At 41.4% G+C, this 18,873-nt stretch overlaps 1 protein-coding gene across 1 annotated transcript in view; it reads right to left on the reverse strand.

Annotated features, from left to right (window-relative positions):
• The window catches only part of LOC133024124 (mucin-2-like), a 38,313-nt gene that overhangs the window by 2,327 nt on the left and 17,113 nt on the right, over positions 1 to 18,873 (reverse strand). The window contains exons 11-27 of the mRNA XM_061091095.1: positions 18,531 to 18,701; positions 18,337 to 18,420; positions 14,509 to 14,676; positions 14,353 to 14,397; positions 14,118 to 14,249; positions 12,760 to 12,924; positions 5,867 to 9,956; positions 5,322 to 5,427; positions 5,183 to 5,241; positions 4,841 to 4,986; positions 4,543 to 4,755; positions 3,952 to 4,161; positions 3,701 to 3,853; positions 3,436 to 3,614; positions 2,005 to 2,169; positions 488 to 1,888; positions 359 to 400 (exon numbers count right to left, since the gene is read on the reverse strand). Coding sequence (XP_060947078.1) covers positions 359 to 400; positions 488 to 1,888; positions 2,005 to 2,169; positions 3,436 to 3,614; positions 3,701 to 3,853; positions 3,952 to 4,161; positions 4,543 to 4,755; positions 4,841 to 4,986; positions 5,183 to 5,241; positions 5,322 to 5,427; positions 5,867 to 9,956; positions 12,760 to 12,924; positions 14,118 to 14,249; positions 14,353 to 14,397; positions 14,509 to 14,676; positions 18,337 to 18,420; positions 18,531 to 18,701 — 7,529 coding nt within the window. The remainder of the gene's footprint in view (positions 1 to 358; positions 401 to 487; positions 1,889 to 2,004; positions 2,170 to 3,435; positions 3,615 to 3,700; positions 3,854 to 3,951; positions 4,162 to 4,542; positions 4,756 to 4,840; positions 4,987 to 5,182; positions 5,242 to 5,321; positions 5,428 to 5,866; positions 9,957 to 12,759; positions 12,925 to 14,117; positions 14,250 to 14,352; positions 14,398 to 14,508; positions 14,677 to 18,336; positions 18,421 to 18,530; positions 18,702 to 18,873) is intronic.

The following is an 18,873-nucleotide window of genomic DNA, read 5'->3' on the forward strand; positions in this document are numbered from 1 at the left end:
TTAGTGTGTATAATTTAGTGGCATTTAACATTGAAGATGCTTATTGTTCACCCAGAGAAAGTATAGAATTAAAGATAGAGTGGTATAGATCTTCTGTGAATAATGGTATGTGTACACAGGAGGTGCTTTTCCCTTTTGTAACTGAACAGCTTTATTTGAAAACAACCTGCGGCACAATGCCCTTAATTTGATGAACTTGTTATACACGCACAAATGCAACATAGAGGCTTGTTATAGGATTCAAATTCAGAAATCACACATTACCAAAAGGTGCTTTTTCTTTGCTAACATGCTGCTAATGCTACCTCCTGTGTACACATGCTAGGATCTATTATTGGCTATTCCAAAATCGACATACCTTTGAATCGAGAAGTACCCCAAACAATAAAATGAAGAAACCCTGAGGAAAATCAGAGATTCAAATTTCATAATCATCAGAATGAAAGAACACAAAAGCAATGTCTTGAAATTCAATGGTTGTAAATACCTGTAGTGAATTGAAGAATGCAAAGGCAATATGGATTGCTTCATTTGTTGATGGTACCATGGTTCCCACACCCAGACCCCAGGTCAATCCAAATAAAGGAGTCAAAATGACCAGACACCTTGTTATGACCACCAGCGTGTGTTTTTCATCTGATTGTGCAGCGTCTCCCACACCTCTTTTCAGCATTTTGTATAAGACCCAAATTACAATTAAAATATTGATGAAAACTATGGTCAAGGCCGGTATCACCATGGCCAGGAGGGCTTTTGTCTCAAACCAGTTCAGCCAACAAGCCTCGGATTTCCTGATGTATCCATTCCCCGGTGCTGTGACAGCAACAGTAATAACAGCTATAATCAGAGGACAGCCGTATCCTAAACAGAAACCAATGGCCAACATGATTGACTTGGACATGTACGAGAAGACCATGACCGTCCTGTAAAAGAGCAAAAGGCCTGACACGAGCATCCAAAAGAATAGAGCAAGGTAGAAAAAATGCATAAAAAATGTTGCAGTGCTACATGGTCCAAGAGGAAGTTCGTAGTCCCCCCCTGGGTTTTCAAGGGGATTGTTTGCTATAGAGGCACCAATGATGAAACAGATATCAGCGATCAACAGAGACAGGGCTGTATTTACGATGGAAACGTGACGCATGAAGGCAGTGCTATTCCTGGTAATGGCTTTCCAAACATACCCTTCAATAACTAGACATATAACCAAGCTTGCCAGAGATATTCCAACTCCAACATAAGTGATTATATCCAAGGCTTTTCTTAGAGATGGAGGGATGTCTGTTGCCATCAGAATTGAGAAGGAGGTGAGGTGGTTACAGCTGCAGGTTACTATGTTGTTTATGTCGGAAACAAACGTACATCCCTCATCATCCCAAGCACCAATATTATCAAAAAGTGTGAAGTTCCAGAAGACGCACTGCGGGTTCATTGTCAAGGAGCTGTTCAGCTTGTCGTAGCTCAGAAGGACATTCTGAACTGTGGCATTTATTTTGACAAGCAACACGGCTGCATTGATGGCATTATCACTGGCAGTTTCATTACTGGTGGTATTGAAGGGGCTGACGTTAAAGGTTGAGTTTCGGGTCGGCATAACAATATTAAGGGTTGAGAGGAGGATGGTGGTAATAAAAACATTGCTCATGCTGTTTTGTGTAATGTTTAGGACGATGCTGGAGTTCAGGTCTGCCATGAAGGTGTCATCAAACTTTGTTCTGTTTAGCAGGATCCTTGGAGTCCTCACGGAAAACTCTCCGTCCAAATCACTGGAGAGGCTCTCCAACGAACCCAATAATTTCGAGCTGGAATTGCTGGTTTCATTTGCATTTATAATTACCCAAGACTCTCTTGATCCTTCACCTATGATGACATCAACAGTCTCTAGGATATTCTGTAGATCAGAAGACAGGTCTCTGTAAAAGTCCACCCTCATCAAAATGTCAAACAGTGCATTAGCTTAAATAATACACATTTACTAAAAGAATACAAAGTGTAAGGTTAAATTACCTGCATTATGGTTTCATCAACAGTAGTTGAAACATTTGCAAGAGTGTTTAGGATGTCAACGATGGCTGATATGGTTGCAGTTGAATTTTCAATGTCCTGTCTTTCTTTCTGGACAGCTTTACTTAGATTCCCTACAAATTCTGGCACTCCCTCCACAACCAAAGTCTGAAAGAAAGAAAAACTACTAAAGATTTTGACACAAACATTTTTTCAACGTGTGAATTTGCAGGGATAAATATTTTTGATGTGGACAAACAGTCCCATACAATATGTCCAAGAAACTATTGCAAAAAACGAAAGTATTGTCATCATTTAGATACCATTTTACCACTGATACAATGATAATGAAACAGCATAAGATACAAGTACATATTTTAAAAGAATATTCGGTCAGACATTTTAATTGGAATCAAAAACATGAAAATCTCCAATTAAATAAAACATAAATAAAATAAACGACATACAACCCAAAAATTAAATAAAATGGACTCTCTGGCTCTGTTCACAAAATGTGCTGTTGAATAAGTATTGGCAGAGGATACATCGGTAATAGCTCGGTTAACAGGATGGGAAGGTTATGCTTTTGATGAGCATTAAAGTTTGATTTGCATTAGGCTTGTATTCCAGTGTTTCCTCTCGGATTGTGTATGTGTGTGTGTGTGTGTGTGTATGGGTGTATTAGTGTGTGACCGAATCAAACCAAACACAAAGATCAATCAGGTTTTGGTTATTACTGTTCGTGTAATCCTGAAACAGCGGCGGTAATAATAAACTTAGTGGAAACCCTGTCTTTCCAATTTTTGTTACCACTGTTCTTAAACAAATTGTACAGGTCCCCTCGTTCTCGTTGAAGGGCTTTCCTCTCTAATGAAGCATTAAACCCATTTTTTTTCACTTCATCTCATTTCTGGTTCACCCTCTGTTTTGCTCTGCATGAGTGAGTGTGGGCGGGACCAGTTTGGGGCATGTGAGTGAGTTGTAACTCCACCTCACTCCCAGACACTGACAGACACACAGATGAGAGAAGCTGCAACTAGCTAAATGTTGGTGACATTCTTAAAATAACTCACAGGTAAACGCAATCACTTTATCAAGGTCAGCAAAATTTTATACATCATGTTTATATATATCGTACGATAAGTCTATATAGTAAATATTGTGGCAGCCCTACATACAGCATTAATCCATCATCACATTTTCTAAATATCAAGAGATAAGTTTGGGTGTTCAAAGACTGTCTTAAGGAAACGGTAAAATGACACATTCGGTTGAGAGGGGTGTTGATCACTAAAGTAAGATGTTGGAACTTGACTAAGTTAACCAAAAACAACCTGCATCCTGTGAATCGAATTGAGCTCTGCAGCCCCTAAACAATAAATCGGTATCGATAAGCAAATAGAAAGCAGTTTGATGGATCAGTAGCTCACCTACCTGTGACTCAATCAGTAATTCATTGATTTCTATAACAATGCAGGTGTCTACGACCAGTTTCCACTCGCCCGTTTCCTGACATTCCGCCAGCCTTTTTCCTACTTGACCTATATCACACTCAATGCTTGATCGGTCTCCTACTCGGCCGGTCCCATACTGAGCGTCATTGCATCTGAAATCTGATAGAGTTCAATAAACGATTAATGAATAGGACAGAAAAAACAGCAAACAAATTGTGTAGTTACACTTTAAAAGTGGATCTTACTCTCTTTGAAGATCGTCATTGTCGATTTCATTTCATAACTTGATGGGTTTTCTACCCTGCATGTAAAAATGACTTGATCTTCCCCTGATCCGCTGCAGCTTTCTAATTTGTAATCATGCTTGATGCAGTTGGTGTCTTCATCGGTAATAGGAACTAAAAATTAAAGTGTTGTTGAGGAGATAAACTTTTAATATATTTCTAAGAATTCATAGCATGATCAGAATGAGGAGTTTCCAAAAAACAGTCCTTACCTGAGCTCAATGGGTCTTTGCCTTGAAACCACTTGATTTTGTAGGGACGTTGCACACAACACTTAAGTGGTTGTATCTTTCCAGTTAAGCATTTTACATGAAATTCACTCTTGAGACGCACTACAGGAGCTTCTTTGATTTTGCTTTCCGTTACAAATCCTTTTTGCTGGAATTCCAGGTCGTTTTTGCTCAGAGTACAACTGTAAGGTCCTGTGATCAAGAGAAGTAGATATCACTGAACGCATTAGTAAAACAATAAAATAAAAACAATTCTAAATGGTAATACTGCATGTCAATCAAGATGAGAGCATGCTGGGTGGGATTGGCCTAACTTTACCAACAAATTTGATCAATGATGCAGTAGTAGCGATAACAATTTGTATAATTTCTAATATTGTATCAACAACAAGTTGATCTTTTAATAATACATTATATCCGGCCTTGAAGGGCAAACTCCGGAAGAAAATCCGTACACCTTTGTGTGGCTACCTCCGGAGTTCAAGTCTGAGAACGTCTTGTTTCATTAAGTTGTGAAGAGTTCATGTTAATTGATTCCTTATTAGTTAACACATTCAGCAAGCTCTGACTTACCACTATCACCAGGAATGACGTCTTTAACTTCAAGCATAGACATAGAATTGGTAGTGATTATATTAAACCTTCCACCATGTTTAATTTCCCGTCCATTAAATGTCCATCTGGAACTGGAAATTAGTCCCACGCTAAAGCTTTCTGGAGGCTCACACTTCAGGGACAGGCTGGCACCAGTGTAAGTGAGCTCTGGAATGCTGATCGAAGTTGAACCTTTGGATAAAACAGAGTTGAACAGTCAAATTCATCTAAGTTAAATAAAAGTAGTAAACTACTACTACTCATTTTTCATACTTACTTTGGTAAAATGCAGAAACTGCGCCAATGACAGGAGCAATCCCACTATTTTTTATTGCTTCAGGGAGTTTTTGATTTTCGACCAAGATTTTATCAAAGTCCACTTGTGTCGTCTGTACAACAAATTTTGTAATAATGCTTCCTTTGCTGTAAACACAGAGAAGCAAAGTTGTGATGTGGAGCTGTTGGGTTTATCTATACATTTTAAGGTCTTGACTTTCTCTGTAAATGCCTCAAGATAATGTATATTAAGATTTGGCGCTTTACGAATAAAATTGAATGTGGAATGGGCTTTAACTACGGCTTCCCAATTTTTGTTAATGCCTGAATTCCCACACTGTACCTGAATACTGTCACAAAACCTCCTCTATATCCTGGTATTCCTTTAAACTGCTCAACTATCTGTGGGAGAGACAGGGTTAGTGATAACATATGAACTGGAGATGCAAGTTAAAATTGAATAGTATTAACAGTACACTTACCACTGGATCAATCTTTGACTTCAAATCTTTGTACACGGTACTTGATGTGTCACTTAATTCTGATGTGTAATCCATGTCTAATCTCATTACCATTTCCATATTGAAAACTGTTTCTGTAAAAAAGTAGACGAAAAACATGAGCAAAGTTATGATTAACATTCAATTATTGTAATACAAAGACACGGAAAAACACAGGAACCTTATTAAAATATGTTGGTTGTTCTAGAACGAGGTGGTACAGTATCATACAGCTGTTTATCTCAAAATTACTCATATCCTTTATTACAATTTATTTTCTGCAGCGAGTGACAACTGGCCCTTTGTCAATTTAATAAAAGAGCATGTACAGAATATGCCACGTTTTTCTCAGTAAAACAATACCTGTTTGGTTATTAGCTGTCGTTGGTGCACTGGTGGTAGTGGTGGGGGTAGTGATAGCAATCGTAGTCATGGTGGTAGCAATCGTAGTAGCGGTCGTGGTAGCAGCCGTAGTTGTGGCGGGGGTGGGGGTAGTGTTAGTTGTAGCAATCATAGTCGTGTTGGTAGCCGTCGTCAAGATCGCAGCCGTAGTTGTGGTTGGGATGGTGGTACTGTTAGTGGTAGCAATCGTAGTCGTGGTGGTAGCCGGGGTAGCCGTGGTAACAATCGTAGTAGCGGTCGTGGTAGGGGTAGTAGTCGTGGCAGCAGCTGTAATGGGGGTGGGGGTAGTGTTAGTGGTAGCAATCGTAGTCCTGGTGGTAGCCGTGGTGGCCGTTGTAGCAATCGTAGTAGTGGTCGTGGTAGGGGTAGTGGTCTTGGTAGCAGCCGTAGTTGTGGTGGAGGTGGGGGTAGTGTTAATGGCAGTGGTAGCAATCGTAGTCGTGGTTGTAGCCGGGGTAGCCGTGGTATCAGTCGTAGTTGTGATGGGGTTGGGGGTAGTTTTAGTGGTAGCAATCGTAGTGGTGTTGGTAGCCGTGGTCAAGGTAGTAGCCGTAGTTGTCGTCGGGGTGGTGGTAGTGTTAGTGGTAGCAGCCGTATTCATGGGGGTGGCCGTTGTAGCAATCGCATTAGCGGTTGTGGTAGGGGTATTGGTCTTGGTAGCAGTCGTAGTTGTGGTGGGGGTAGTGTTAGTTGTAGCAATCATAGTCGCGTTGGTAGCCATGGTCAAGGTAGCAGCCTTAGTTTTGGTGGGGTTGGGGGTAGTGTGAGTGGTAGCAATTGTAGTGGTGTTGGTAGCCGTGGTCAAGGTAGCATCTGTAGTTGTGGTCAGGGGGTTTGTAGTGTTAGTGGTAGCAATTGTAGTCGTGGTGGTGGCCTTGGTAGCCGTGGTAACATTTGTAGTGGGGGAAGTGGTTGTGGTAGCAGCCGTAGTTGTGGTGGATTTGAGGGTAGTGTTAGTGGTAGCAAACGTAGTCGTGTTGGTAGCGGAGGTCAAGGTAGCAGAAGTATTGGTAGTGGGGGGGTCTGTAGTGTTAGTGGTAGCAGTCGTAGTCGTGGTGGTAGCCGGGGTAGCTGTGGTAACAATCGTGGTAGGGGTAGTGGTCTTGGTAGCAGCTGTAGTTGTGGTGGATTTGGGGGTAGTGTTAGTTGTAGCAATCATGGTCGTGTTGGTAGCCGAGGTCAAGGTAGCATCCGTAGTTGTGGCAGGGGTCGGGGTAGTGTTAGTTGTCGCAATCATAGTCGTGTTGGTAGCCGTCGTCAAGATAGCAGCCGTTGTTGTGGTTGGGGTGGTGGTAGTGTTAGTGGTAGCAATCATAGTCGTGGTGGTAGCCGGGGTAGCCGTGGTAACAATCGTAGTAGCGGTCGTGGTAAGGGTAGTGGTTGTGGCAGCAGCTGTAATGGGGGTGGGGGTAGTGTTAGTGGTAGCAATCGTAGTCCTGGTGGTAGCCGTGCTGGCCGTTGTAGCAATCGTGGTAGGAGTAGTGGTCTTGGTAGCAGCCGTAGTTGTGGCGGAGTTGGGGGTAGTGTTAGTGTCAGTGGTAGCAATCGTAGTCGTGTTGGTAGCCGTGGTCAAGGTAGCATCTGTAGTTATGGTCAGGGGGTTGGTAGTGTTAGTGGTAGCAATTGTAGTCGTGGTGGTGGCCGGGGTAGCCGTGGTAACAATCGTAGTGGGGGTAGTGGTTGTGGTAGCAGCCGTAGTTGTGGTGGATTTGGGGGTAGTGTTAGTGGTAGCAAACGTAGTCTTGTTTGTAGCGGGGGTCAAGGTAGCAGTGGTAGTTGTAGTGGGGGGGTTGGTAGTGTTAGTGGTAGCAATCGTAGTCGTGGTGGTAGCCGGGGTAGCCGTGGTAACAATCGTGGTAGGGGTAGTGGTCTTCGTAGCAGCTGTAGTTGTGGTGGATTTGGGGGTAGTGTTAGTTGTAGCAATCATGGTCATGTTGGTAGCCGTGGTCAAGGTAGCAGCCGTAGTTGTGGCGGGGGTGGGGGTAGTGTTAGTTGTCGCAATCATAGTCGTGTTGGTAGCCGTGGTCAAGGTAGCAGCTGTAGTTGTGCTTGGGGTGGTGGTAGTGTAAGTGGTAGCAATCGTAGTCGTGGTGGTAGCCGGGGTAGCCGTGGTAACAATCGTAGTAGCGGTAGGGGTAGTGGTAGTGGCAGCAGCTGTAATGGGGGTGGGGGTAGTGTTAGTGGAAGCAACCGTAGTTGTGGTGGAGTTGGGGTTTGTGTTAGTGTCAGTGGTAGCAATCGTAGTCGTGTTGGTAGCAGCCGTAGTTGTAGTGGGGGGGGTGGCAGTGTCAGTGGTGGCAATCGTAGTCGTGGATGTAGCCGTGGTATCAGTCGTAGTTGTGATGGGGTTGGGGGTAGTTTTAGTGGAAGCAATCGTAGTCCTGTTGGTAGCTGTGGTCAAGGTAGCAGCCGTAGTTGTCGTCGGGGTGGTGGTAGTGTTAGTGGTAGCAACCGTAGTTATGGGGGTAGCCGTGGTAGCAATCGCATTAGCGGTTGTAGTAGGGGTATTGGTCTTGGTAGCAGTCATAGTTGGGGTGGGGGTAGTGTTAGTTGTAGCAATCATAGTCGTGTCGGTAGCCGTGGTCAAGGTAGCAGCCGTAGTTGTGGTGGGGGGGTTGATAGTGTTACTGGTTGCAATCGTAGTCGTGGTGATAGCCGAGGTAGTCGTGGTAATAATCGTGGTAGGGGTAGTGGTCTTGGTAGCAGCAGTAGTTGTGGTGGGGGTAGTGTTAGTGGCAGCAGCTGTAATAGGGGTGGGGGTAGTGTTAGAGGTAGCAATTGTAGTCGAGGTGGTGGCCGGGGTAGTAGTGGTAACAATCGTAGGAGGGGTAGTTGTCTTGGTAACAGCAGTAGTTGTGGTGGGGGTAGTGTTAGTTGAAGCAACTGTAGTCGTGTTGGTAGTGGTGGTCAAGGTAGCACCTGTAGTTGTGGTTGCGGTGGTGGTCGTGGTGGTAGTCTGGGTAGCCATGGTATCAATCACAGTAGCGGTTGTTGTAGGGGTAGTGGTTGTGGTAGCAGCATTAGTTGTGATCGGGGTGGGCGTAGTTTTAGTGGTAGCAATAGTAGTCGTGTTGGTAGCCGTGGTCAAGGTAGCAGCTGTAGTTGTGGTTGGGGTTGTGGTGGTGATAGTGGTAGCAATCGTAGTTGTGGTGGTAGCCGGGGTAGCCGTGGTAACAATCGTGCTAGGGGTTGTGGTATTAGCATTAGTTGTTATCGTGGTGGAGGTAGTTTTAGTGATAGCAACAGTTGTCATGGGGGTAGCCGTGGTAGCAATCGCAGTAGCGGTTGTGGTAGGGGTATTGGTCGTGGTAGCAGCCGTAGTTGGGGTGAGGGTAGTGTTAGTTGTAGCAATCATAGTCGTGTTGGTAGCCTTGGTCAGGGTAGCAGTCGTAGTTGTGGGGGGGAGGTTGATAGTGTTACTAGTTGCTATCGTAGTCGTAGTGATAGCCGGGGTAGCCGTGGTTACAATCGTGGTAGGGGTAGTGTTCGTGGTAGCAGCTATAGTTGTGGACGGGTTGGAGGTAGCTTTAGTGGTAGCAATTGTAGTCGGGGTTGCCATGGTAACAATCGTAGTAGGTGTAATGGTCGTGGTAGCACCCGTAGTTGGGGTGGGGGTAGTGGTTGTGGTAGCAATCATTGTCGTGTTAGTAGCCGTGGTCAAGGTAGCAGCTGTAGTTGTGGTTGGGGTGGTGGTGGTGTTAGTGGTTGCAATCGTAGTCGTAGTGATAGCCGGGGTAGCCGTGGTAACAATCGTGGTAGGGGTAGTGTTCGTGGTAGCAGCTATACTTGTGGTGGGGTTGGAGGTAGCTTTAGTGGTAGCAATGGTAGTCGAGGTTGCCATGGTAACAATTGTAGGAGGGGTAGTGGTCGTGGTTGCAGCCGTAGTCGGGGTGGGGGTAGTGGTCATATTTGTGGTGGGGGTAGTGTTAGTGGTAGCAATCGTACCAGTGTTGGTAGCCGTGGTCAAGTTAGCAACCATAGTTGTGGTGGGGGGGTTGGGAGTGTAAGTGGTAGCAATCGTAGTCGTAGCTTTGGTAATAATCGTTGTAGCGGTCTTGGTAGGGGTAGTGGTCGTGGTAGCAGCCGTAGTTGTGGTGGGGGTCTTGGTGGGGACATTAGTAGTAGCTGTGTTACTAGTATTTGTTATAATGGTTGTGGGTGGAACGTCTGATGTTGCTAAGCTAATTGTGGTGTTTTGGCTGGTGGCATAAGTACCTGGAAATATATTTAAGAAGACATTATCAAAAACTGACTTTAATGTACAGTACTGACATTTCACAGAAAAAAAATACACAGCAGTGAGTGTTATTACTATGCACATATTTCACACTACTTTTCATTTTGACTGTTTTGAATTTTACCAATGACTGACTCATTATTTTAACATAATTTGTAATTTTAAAGCGATAATACAAATTATGTTGGGATTTTTATAACTATGGTTTTCACTTCAATTTGATGCACCTGTGGAGTTTGATCAATTCATAATTATCTGTACAATTATGTGTTAAACTGGAAAAAAAAAAGGACTATTTGACAGCTGTGCAAGAGTTGGCCTCTCCATTCTTTTAAAAATGTACTCATATCGACAGTGGAGGGGGAAGTTATATGTGTTGCATTCAAATGTGTTGTAACAAACAAAGAAGAGTCACTTTTTCTCAAACACTCACTTGTCACATGTGTTGCAGCTGTTGTAGTGTTCATAGCTGTTGTAGCAATAGGTGTGGAATGGATTATTGAGTGTAGTGCAGTTAAGATTTTGCAGTCTAAATTGTAAAAGTTTTTCTGTTTAGCTGGTAGATCTCAGATTCTCAGATCTAGATTCAAATGGTTTTCATGTTTTCACACTCTGTGTTTCTGTTTCCTGTTTTATTTTGTAGTCTCTGTTCCTTGTGTGTCTTTCTGTCTTCACTTCCTCTCTGTGATTGTCTGCCCCAGTCCTCATGTGTTACGCCTGTGTTTAATTGCCCCTGCCTCCCCTGTGTGTATATAAGCCTCTGTGCTTTCCTTTGTCCTTGTCGGATTGTTTGTTCTTGTTGATGTTCCATGGTGCTGTCCTGTCCTGTCCTGATCTCCTGAGCCTCTGCACCTCTGAATCCCTTGTGTAAGCTTCCTTGTGTTTTTGTTTCTCCCTGTTATTTTTTATGTTTTGTTTTGTGTCTGTTAAAGAACTTGTTAAATTAAAAACATAGCTTTTGTTTTAAACTCTGCGTCTGGGTCCTACTCCTCTCCTAAATCCTGACAGTGTAAGGTTTCAGCCAAGTTATTGCCGTAGATTAAATGCTAACTAAAAATTGAACACTAACCAGAATGTACTAATAGAGACCACTGTTACCATGATTGTTCATCCATACATTCACCAAGCTTCACTTTATAAGGAACACTGTACTATTACTGGGTTGAACATTTGTTGTTGCAACAGGTAGTTGTTGAATACTTACTTTTTACCACTGTTGTGGTGTTAACATGTATTGTAGCCGATGTTGAATCTGGGGGGAAATGTACAATTAAGTATATTTCACAGTGGTTAAGACAAATGTTAGGTGAAAACCATAAAGATTAATGTATGATTTTAATCAGGGTTTTCTTATATCAAATAAAAACACCTTGTTTTGGTGAGGGTAAAATCAATAAAATGAGGATAAATTACAGACAAATATTAAGGACATTTTGAAAAACTGTGAGATTATTTGAAAGCACTGACTGGTTACAGGTGTTGTTGCATCTGTTGTGGTGTTCATATGTGTTGTAAGTGTTGAATCTAAAAATTTTACAAATATGTAAATGCTTTATCCACTCGCACATGCATTAAAAGAGCGCTAGTATATGTTGCATTTTTTCTTTCACACTACATTCAACACGGGGCCAAATTGGGGTTCATTGTCTTGCTCAAGGACACGATTAAATGCATACGGAATAAGCCAGGGATTGAACAGCAACCGTCCAGTTAGTGGACGACTTCATGAAGTCAAAGACTGACCCCCTTGTTATAGCACAGTGGGACACTAACTGTTACAGCTGTTGAAACTGTTATATTGTTCACATCTGTCGTAGTGACTATTTTCCAATAATACAACAGAAACTGTTATTTAAGTCTAGATCACTTACAGCATTTCACAGCATGTTTACCATACATCTAAAATTACGTCAAAACTGAATGGTTTTTCTTTTCATTTTCAAGCATACATATGTTGAAAAGAGCCTTACTAATGATTATTAAATACTTTGGTTACTACAGTTGCTGGGGTAGTTGTGGGTTTAGTGGTGTTCATGACTGTCACATTAACAGTTGGTGTGTCTAAAAAGTATAAATCTGTGTCTTATTGACAGTAAAAGACAAAAGTACTTCAGTTTCAGTGTAGGATTCTCTCCCAGAGACGCTGACAAATTAATTTAACCAGTCTGCACAGCAACTTGGTGGATTGCTCTTTTGTTGGATGTCCTGTGCACAGTAACTTTATTCAGTGCTTCTCCTAGTTGTGTATTAGGGGCCACAGACAGCACCTTGCTGAGTACGCCGGGGAAAGGGGACAGGTGCGGTAGCAAGGCTTATGCAACATCGAATGGCAGTGACTATCGTGTTCAAACATACGCCAGCACACACACACAAACACACAAACACTTGATTGTAATACATACCTGTTATGGCTGTGGTGGTTGGTGTAGTAATCCTAGTCGTTGCAACTGTTGTAGTTTTTACTAAAACAAGGAAGTGATGAAAAATGAAAAAACATCATGACAAGAACATTATTAAAAAAACTGTCACACAGACTGAATCGTGGTGAACATGGCTGAGAGAGGAAGAGAAAGTGACTGTGGCCTTTACGAATTTGGTGTGGCATTGAAAGTTTTTAAGCACAAACACAAGTCTGAAATATGATTAAGTCGTTCATACCAACTGGATGAGTTGTTGATGGACAAGTAAAGACATCTGTATGAAAATAGAAAACATTAAATTCAGGTCTGTTACAGGTAAGTGAGGCGTGAAGAGTTTTAAAACCGACTTCCAGCTTCTTACCTGTCAGTGGCTGACAATGCTGTCCATCAGCAGGGATGGCATTGATGCATCCACATGTGTTGGAGGTGATGTTGTCACAGGATCTATACATGAAACACTGGTCACATGACCAACGATACTGATCCTCACATCTGCACTGGTAACCACTGCTGCTCGGAGAGCAAACTGGAGACAAAAAATATATTGAAAATAATGTTAAAAATGTGACAATTTCACACATTCACATGTCGTAGCATTTATTTAAACAAATTGACTGTATAAATTGATTTAAAAGATTTAGAAAACAAATGACTTTGTTCTAAATCGTACAAATAAAAAATAAATAAGGACTCATTTGGGTAATGCACCATTTATCATTTATATCTAACAGGATTCGATCAGTTAGTAGTGTACACTTGGAGAAAAAGCTTCCACTTCTAAATTGCCAATATCTTAAATATCTGAACTGAGATTTTCAAACTATGCAAAAATTCAAAACAAATTGGACACACACTAGGTCATCAGATAATGCTGAACATTCCTGACAGATACCCTTCCCCCTGAGTTCAAATGTACTGTAGGACCCGTCTGTAAACGCAGGTAAAGCTAAAGCATGAATGAGATTAGGTTGTTTAAATCTAAAGAAAACATATGTTTGGAGCTGCCACTTACATTATGGATGTTGGAAAACATAGACTTTCATGATTAGAAGCTGGTGCATTTTGAAGTTAGTTCTCTTTACATTAAAGGTTCAGTGTGTAAGATTTAGGTGAAAGGGATCTAATGGCAGAAATTAAATACAAATTAGTCCTAATGATGTTTTCAATTATGTTTTCATCTAAATTTGACCAGTTGTTGGTTTTTACCCTAGAATAAACCCTTTATACTTAAATACATTATGTATTTACATTGGGAGCTGGTCCTCTCTACAGAGGCTGCCATGTTTTTTACAGTAGCCCTGGATGGACAAACTAAACTCCTTTTTGAGTTTTTATGACAACTGAAGGCTACCACAGGTTGTCTCATGTATGGAAGGGGAGGGTGAGGTCAGGGGGTTTTCAGCTGCAATATGCAACTTCATCACTAGATGTCTGTAAATTCTACACACTGATACCAGAATTGTTATGTCCTAAAACTGATAGCAGTGAATGACGATGGCTGCTCTTGTCCTCGTTACCTTATCATATATCTTATTAAATTAAACATTTTTCGATTTATAAAAGATCTAATAAGTTTTAAAACTATAAAGTTCTTTTATTTTGTGCTGAAGAGATATTGGAAGCACAACTATGAATTCAAGGTGTAGTAACTTCTCCACATTCATAGTAAAGTGGTAGAATGTTTTCACAATAGACAAGTAACTAAGGTGTAATTGTCACCTGTAGAGATGTTCATGCCAGAGACTTGTGTGTTGTTGGTGAGGCTGACTGGGTAGCTGATGTTTCTCAGTCGGTCTATCTCTGTAACATCTGTGGTGTTCAGCTCAATTGTGATAATATATTCATAGACAACTGGAGAAGCTGCAGAAACAGAAAAAAGAAACGTGAATCAATCATGATCTGTGCTGTGGTTTACATATTATGTATCTGATTTTTGTTGTTTCCTCAGTCTTACTTGTTGGTGATGGAGTGGTCGTCAGAACTGGACAAAATGTAAAGTCTATGGAAAAAGAGAAAGAAAAACAACAACAGAATAAGTTCAAATGTAGCCATAAGCATCTGTGTTCATCTTGTAACACTTGAAAAGAAATAAAGACATAGAGCTACTTACTGTATTGGTCAACAGGCTGACATTGTTGTCCATCAGCAGGGATGGCATTGATGCATCCACATGTGTCGGAGGTGATGTCACAGGATCCATACATGAAACACTGGTCACATGACCAACGATACTGATCCTCACATCTGCACTGGTAACCACTGCTGCTTGGAGAGCAAACTGCAGACAGAAAATATGTTGAAAATCATGTAAACAATGTGAATATTTCACACATTTCCAAAACGTAGTATTTATTTTAACAAATTGACAAAATGAAATGGTGCCAAGTTTGAAACTTATTTGAAGTTAAAAGATTTTGAAAACAAATGACTCAAATAAACCTTACAAATAAAAATAAATCAGTACTCATTTGTGTAATGCACCATTTATCTAATATATCTCACAGGATTTAGATCAGTTAGTAGTGTACACATGGAGAAAAAGCTTCCATTTCTAAATTGCCAATATCTTAAATATCTGGACTGAGATTTGCAAACTATGCAAAAATTCAAAACAAATTGGACACACACAAGGTCATCAGATAATACTGAACATGCCTGACAGATACCCAGGGCCGGCCCTGGCAATGTTGGCGCCCTAGGCGAGATTTCAGATTGGCGCCCCCCCCCCCCCACACACACACACACACAGCCAAGCTTGTTAAAGACCGTTACCCCCCCCCCCCCATCCCTAATAATTAAACACTTTTTATCTTGTAACCCTTTAATGACAACACTTTAACTCTGTGACTAACAATAAAATAAATTATAAGTTAAAACCAAGCACAAATAACAAATGACAGTTATTATACAGAAATATAAATACTTAAAGAAATGCTAAACTACTCAATAACCTTTTGAACCTTTGGAAATGTAGTGCAATAAATGTTAAACAAACAAATATGTATATATATATAAATAACGATATATAACAATATATAACATAAAACAGTAATAACCATAGCCAATACTTCAAAAAATTACATTTTCAAGAAACTTTTGAGAAATGTTAAGGACACAACAAAATGCAAATGGACAAAAAGTGCCAAACGCAAAACTTCAAAACTGAACACGCCTTGACTTCTTTGTGGCAAAGTCATCAATGACCACATCAAGTGAGACTTTCTGTGACACATCATGGTTTATGCTTATCACTGATAGTCCACTGAGACGCTCCTGGGCCATCGTAGACCTCAAGTAAGTCTTGATCAGTTTGAGCTTTGAAAAACTCCTCTCTGCAGCTGCCACAGTCACAGGGATCGTCACAGATATCCTGAGTGCCACCCACATGTTTGGGTCGATCTCTTGCAGTCGCTTCTTGAGGAAAAAATCCAGGATCTCCATGGCTGTCATGTTGGTTGGTGGTAGGTTTGGGAAACCTTTCATTTCCAGTGTGAGTTTTTTGGGTCTATGTCTGACTGTCCACCATAACTTAAAGTGCTGCTCAGTACTTGACATTTCTGCTCCATCTCTGCCTTTGTCATATTGGAGAAGTTCACAAGCACACCAAACACCTCCTCAACCTCGCCCAAGGTCTTGAACCTCTCCTGCAGAGACCCTATGGCAACATCAACCACAACATTAAAAAATGTAGCCTCCATCCTCCTCAGTGCATCACTGATGGGCTCATCTGGACATTCATATGTGAACTGTCTGCATGTGGACCGTAGCCTCTTCTCTCTCAGGACTGCATCCACATTCATGTCCTCACACATCTCTCTCTTGCTGAAACCTGTGCTGAAGCAAAGCCGGTGAGTCTGTAATTTTGTAAAAATGTTTTTGCCTTTCCAACCAAATCCAATACGACATCCAGTTGCATAGAGGTAGACTGCATCAGCTTACTCACTCTTGCAATGCTACTGAGAATATCGTACCAGACAACTGAGCAGATGGTGAAGCGAAAGGATCCAATTTCCTCAGCTAACGCCTGGGCCTCAATTCTCACTGCAGGATCTGTTGCCTTCTCTTTGACCTCCAGCAGAGCATCTCTCACTTGTGGGGCCTGGAACCTTACTGCCTCCACACTATTAACACGGCTCTCCCACCTTGTCTCTGACCATGACTTCAGTGTCATTTCTACATGATTTTTTAAGATGGACCATCTCTGGGTGGATGCTGAAAACAGAGTGAACATCTTTTGTGAATAGCCAAAATAACCATTTGCCTCTTGTGAGCTTCGTGCAGCATCTGCCACCACCAGGTTTAATGTGTGAGCTGCACATGGCACAAATAAAGCTCTCGGGTTGATTTCCAGTAATCTGGCCTGTACACCTTTCCTTTTACCCTTCATATTTGCACCATTATCATATGACTGCCCTCTGCAGTCATCAAAAGGTAAGTTCAGTTCTTCCAGCCTCTTCAAGATGAGAGCTGATAGTCCTTCTCCTGTGGAAGCTTCAGCTTCAAGGAAGCCCATGAAGTGCTCCTTCACATGTGGCTTGTCCTCCACGGACACAATCCTGAGGATAACTGACAGTTGCTCGGTATGGCTTACGTCTGGGGTGCAATCCAGTATTATTGAGAAATACTTGCTGAGTTTGATCTCCCCTACAATTGCCTCCATGATCTTCCCACTAATGGCACTTTTCCAAGGTAAGTTGCCATGGTCCCTACTCCACTCTCAAGCATCTGTAAATGCTGTTTTAAAACTGGATCAAATTTGGCCATTAGCTCCACTTCTTTCAAGAAGTTGCCATTGTTGTGTTTGTAGATTGTGTCCGTGGATCCTCTCAGCGCACATTTTGCGCCCTCTCGCATTTTGCGCCCTAGGCAACCGCCTACTTCGCCTATGCCAGGAGCCGCCCCTGCAGATACCCTTCCCCCTGAGTTCACATGTACTGGTAGGACCCGTCTGTAAATGCAGGTAAAGCTAAAGCATGAATGAGATTAGGTTGTTTAAATCTAAAGAAAACATATGTTTGGAGCTGCCAATTACATTATGGATAATTGAAAACATAGACTTTCATGATTTGAAGGTGGTGCATTTTGAAGTTAGTTATTTTTATAATAAAGGTTCAGTCCATAAGATTTAGGTCAAAGGGGTCTAATGGCAGAAATTAAATACAAATTAATACTATTGATGTTTTCACTTGTGTTTTCATCTAAATTTGACCAGTTGTTGGTTTTTACCCTAGAATAAACCCTTTATACTTAAATACATTATGTATTTACTTTGGGAGCTGGTCCTCTCTACAGAGGCTGCCATGTTTTTTTACAGTAGCTGAGGATGGACAAACTAAACTCCTTTTTGAGTTTTTATGACAACTGAAGGCAAACACAGGTTGTCTCTCATGTATGGATGGGGAGGGTGAGGTCAGGGGATTTTCAGCCGCAATATGCTACTTCACCACTAGATATGAGTAAATTCTGCACACTGATACCAGAATTGCCATGTGCTAAAACTGATTGCAGTGAATGACAACGGCTGCTCTTGTCCTCATTACTTCATCATAGATCTTATTACATGACAAACTCTGAGATTAATTAAGGATAAAATAAGTATTAAAACTTTAAAGTTCTTCTATTTTGAGCTGAAGAGATATTGGTAGAACAACTATGAATTCAAGGTGTAGTAACTTTTCCACATTCACTGTAAAGTGGAAGAATGTGTTCACACTAAACCAGTAACTAAGGTGTAATTGTCACCTGTAGAGATGTTCATGTTAGAGACTTGTGTGTTGTTGCTGAAGCTGACTGGGTAGCTGATGTTTCTCAGTCGGTCTATCTCTGTAACATCTGTGGTGTTCAGCTCAATTGTGATAATATATTCATAGACAACTGGAGAAGCTGCAGAAACAGAAAAAAGAAACGTGAATCAATTATGATCTGTGCTGTGGTTTACATATTATGTTTCTGATTTTTGTTGTTTCCTCAGTCTTACTTGTTGTTGATGGAGTGGTCGTCAGAACTGGACAAAATGTAAAGTCTATGGAAAAAGAGAAAGAAAAGCAACAACAGAATAAGTTCAAATGTAGCCATAAGCATCTGTGTTCATCTTGTAATACTTGAAAAAAATAAAGACATAGAGCTGCTTACTGTGTTTGTCAACAGGCTGACAATGCTGTCCATCAGCAGGGATGGCATTGATGCATCCACATGTGTCGGAGGTGATGTTGTCACAGGATCCATACATGAAACACTGGTCACATGACCAACGATACTGATCCTCACATCTGCACTGGTAACCACTGCTGCTTGGAGAGCAAACTGGAGACAGAAAATATAATGAAAATCATGTGAACAATGTGAATATTTCACACATTTCCAAGACTTTGCATTTATTTGAACAAATTGACAATATGAAATGGTGCCAAGTTTGAAACTAATTTGAATTTAAAAGATTTAGAAAACAAATGACTCAAATAAATCTTTCAAATCA

This window comes from Limanda limanda, chromosome 18 (genome assembly GCF_963576545.1).
Source record: "Limanda limanda chromosome 18, fLimLim1.1, whole genome shotgun sequence".
Classification (NCBI taxonomy): Eukaryota; Metazoa; Chordata; class Actinopteri; order Pleuronectiformes; family Pleuronectidae; genus Limanda; species Limanda limanda.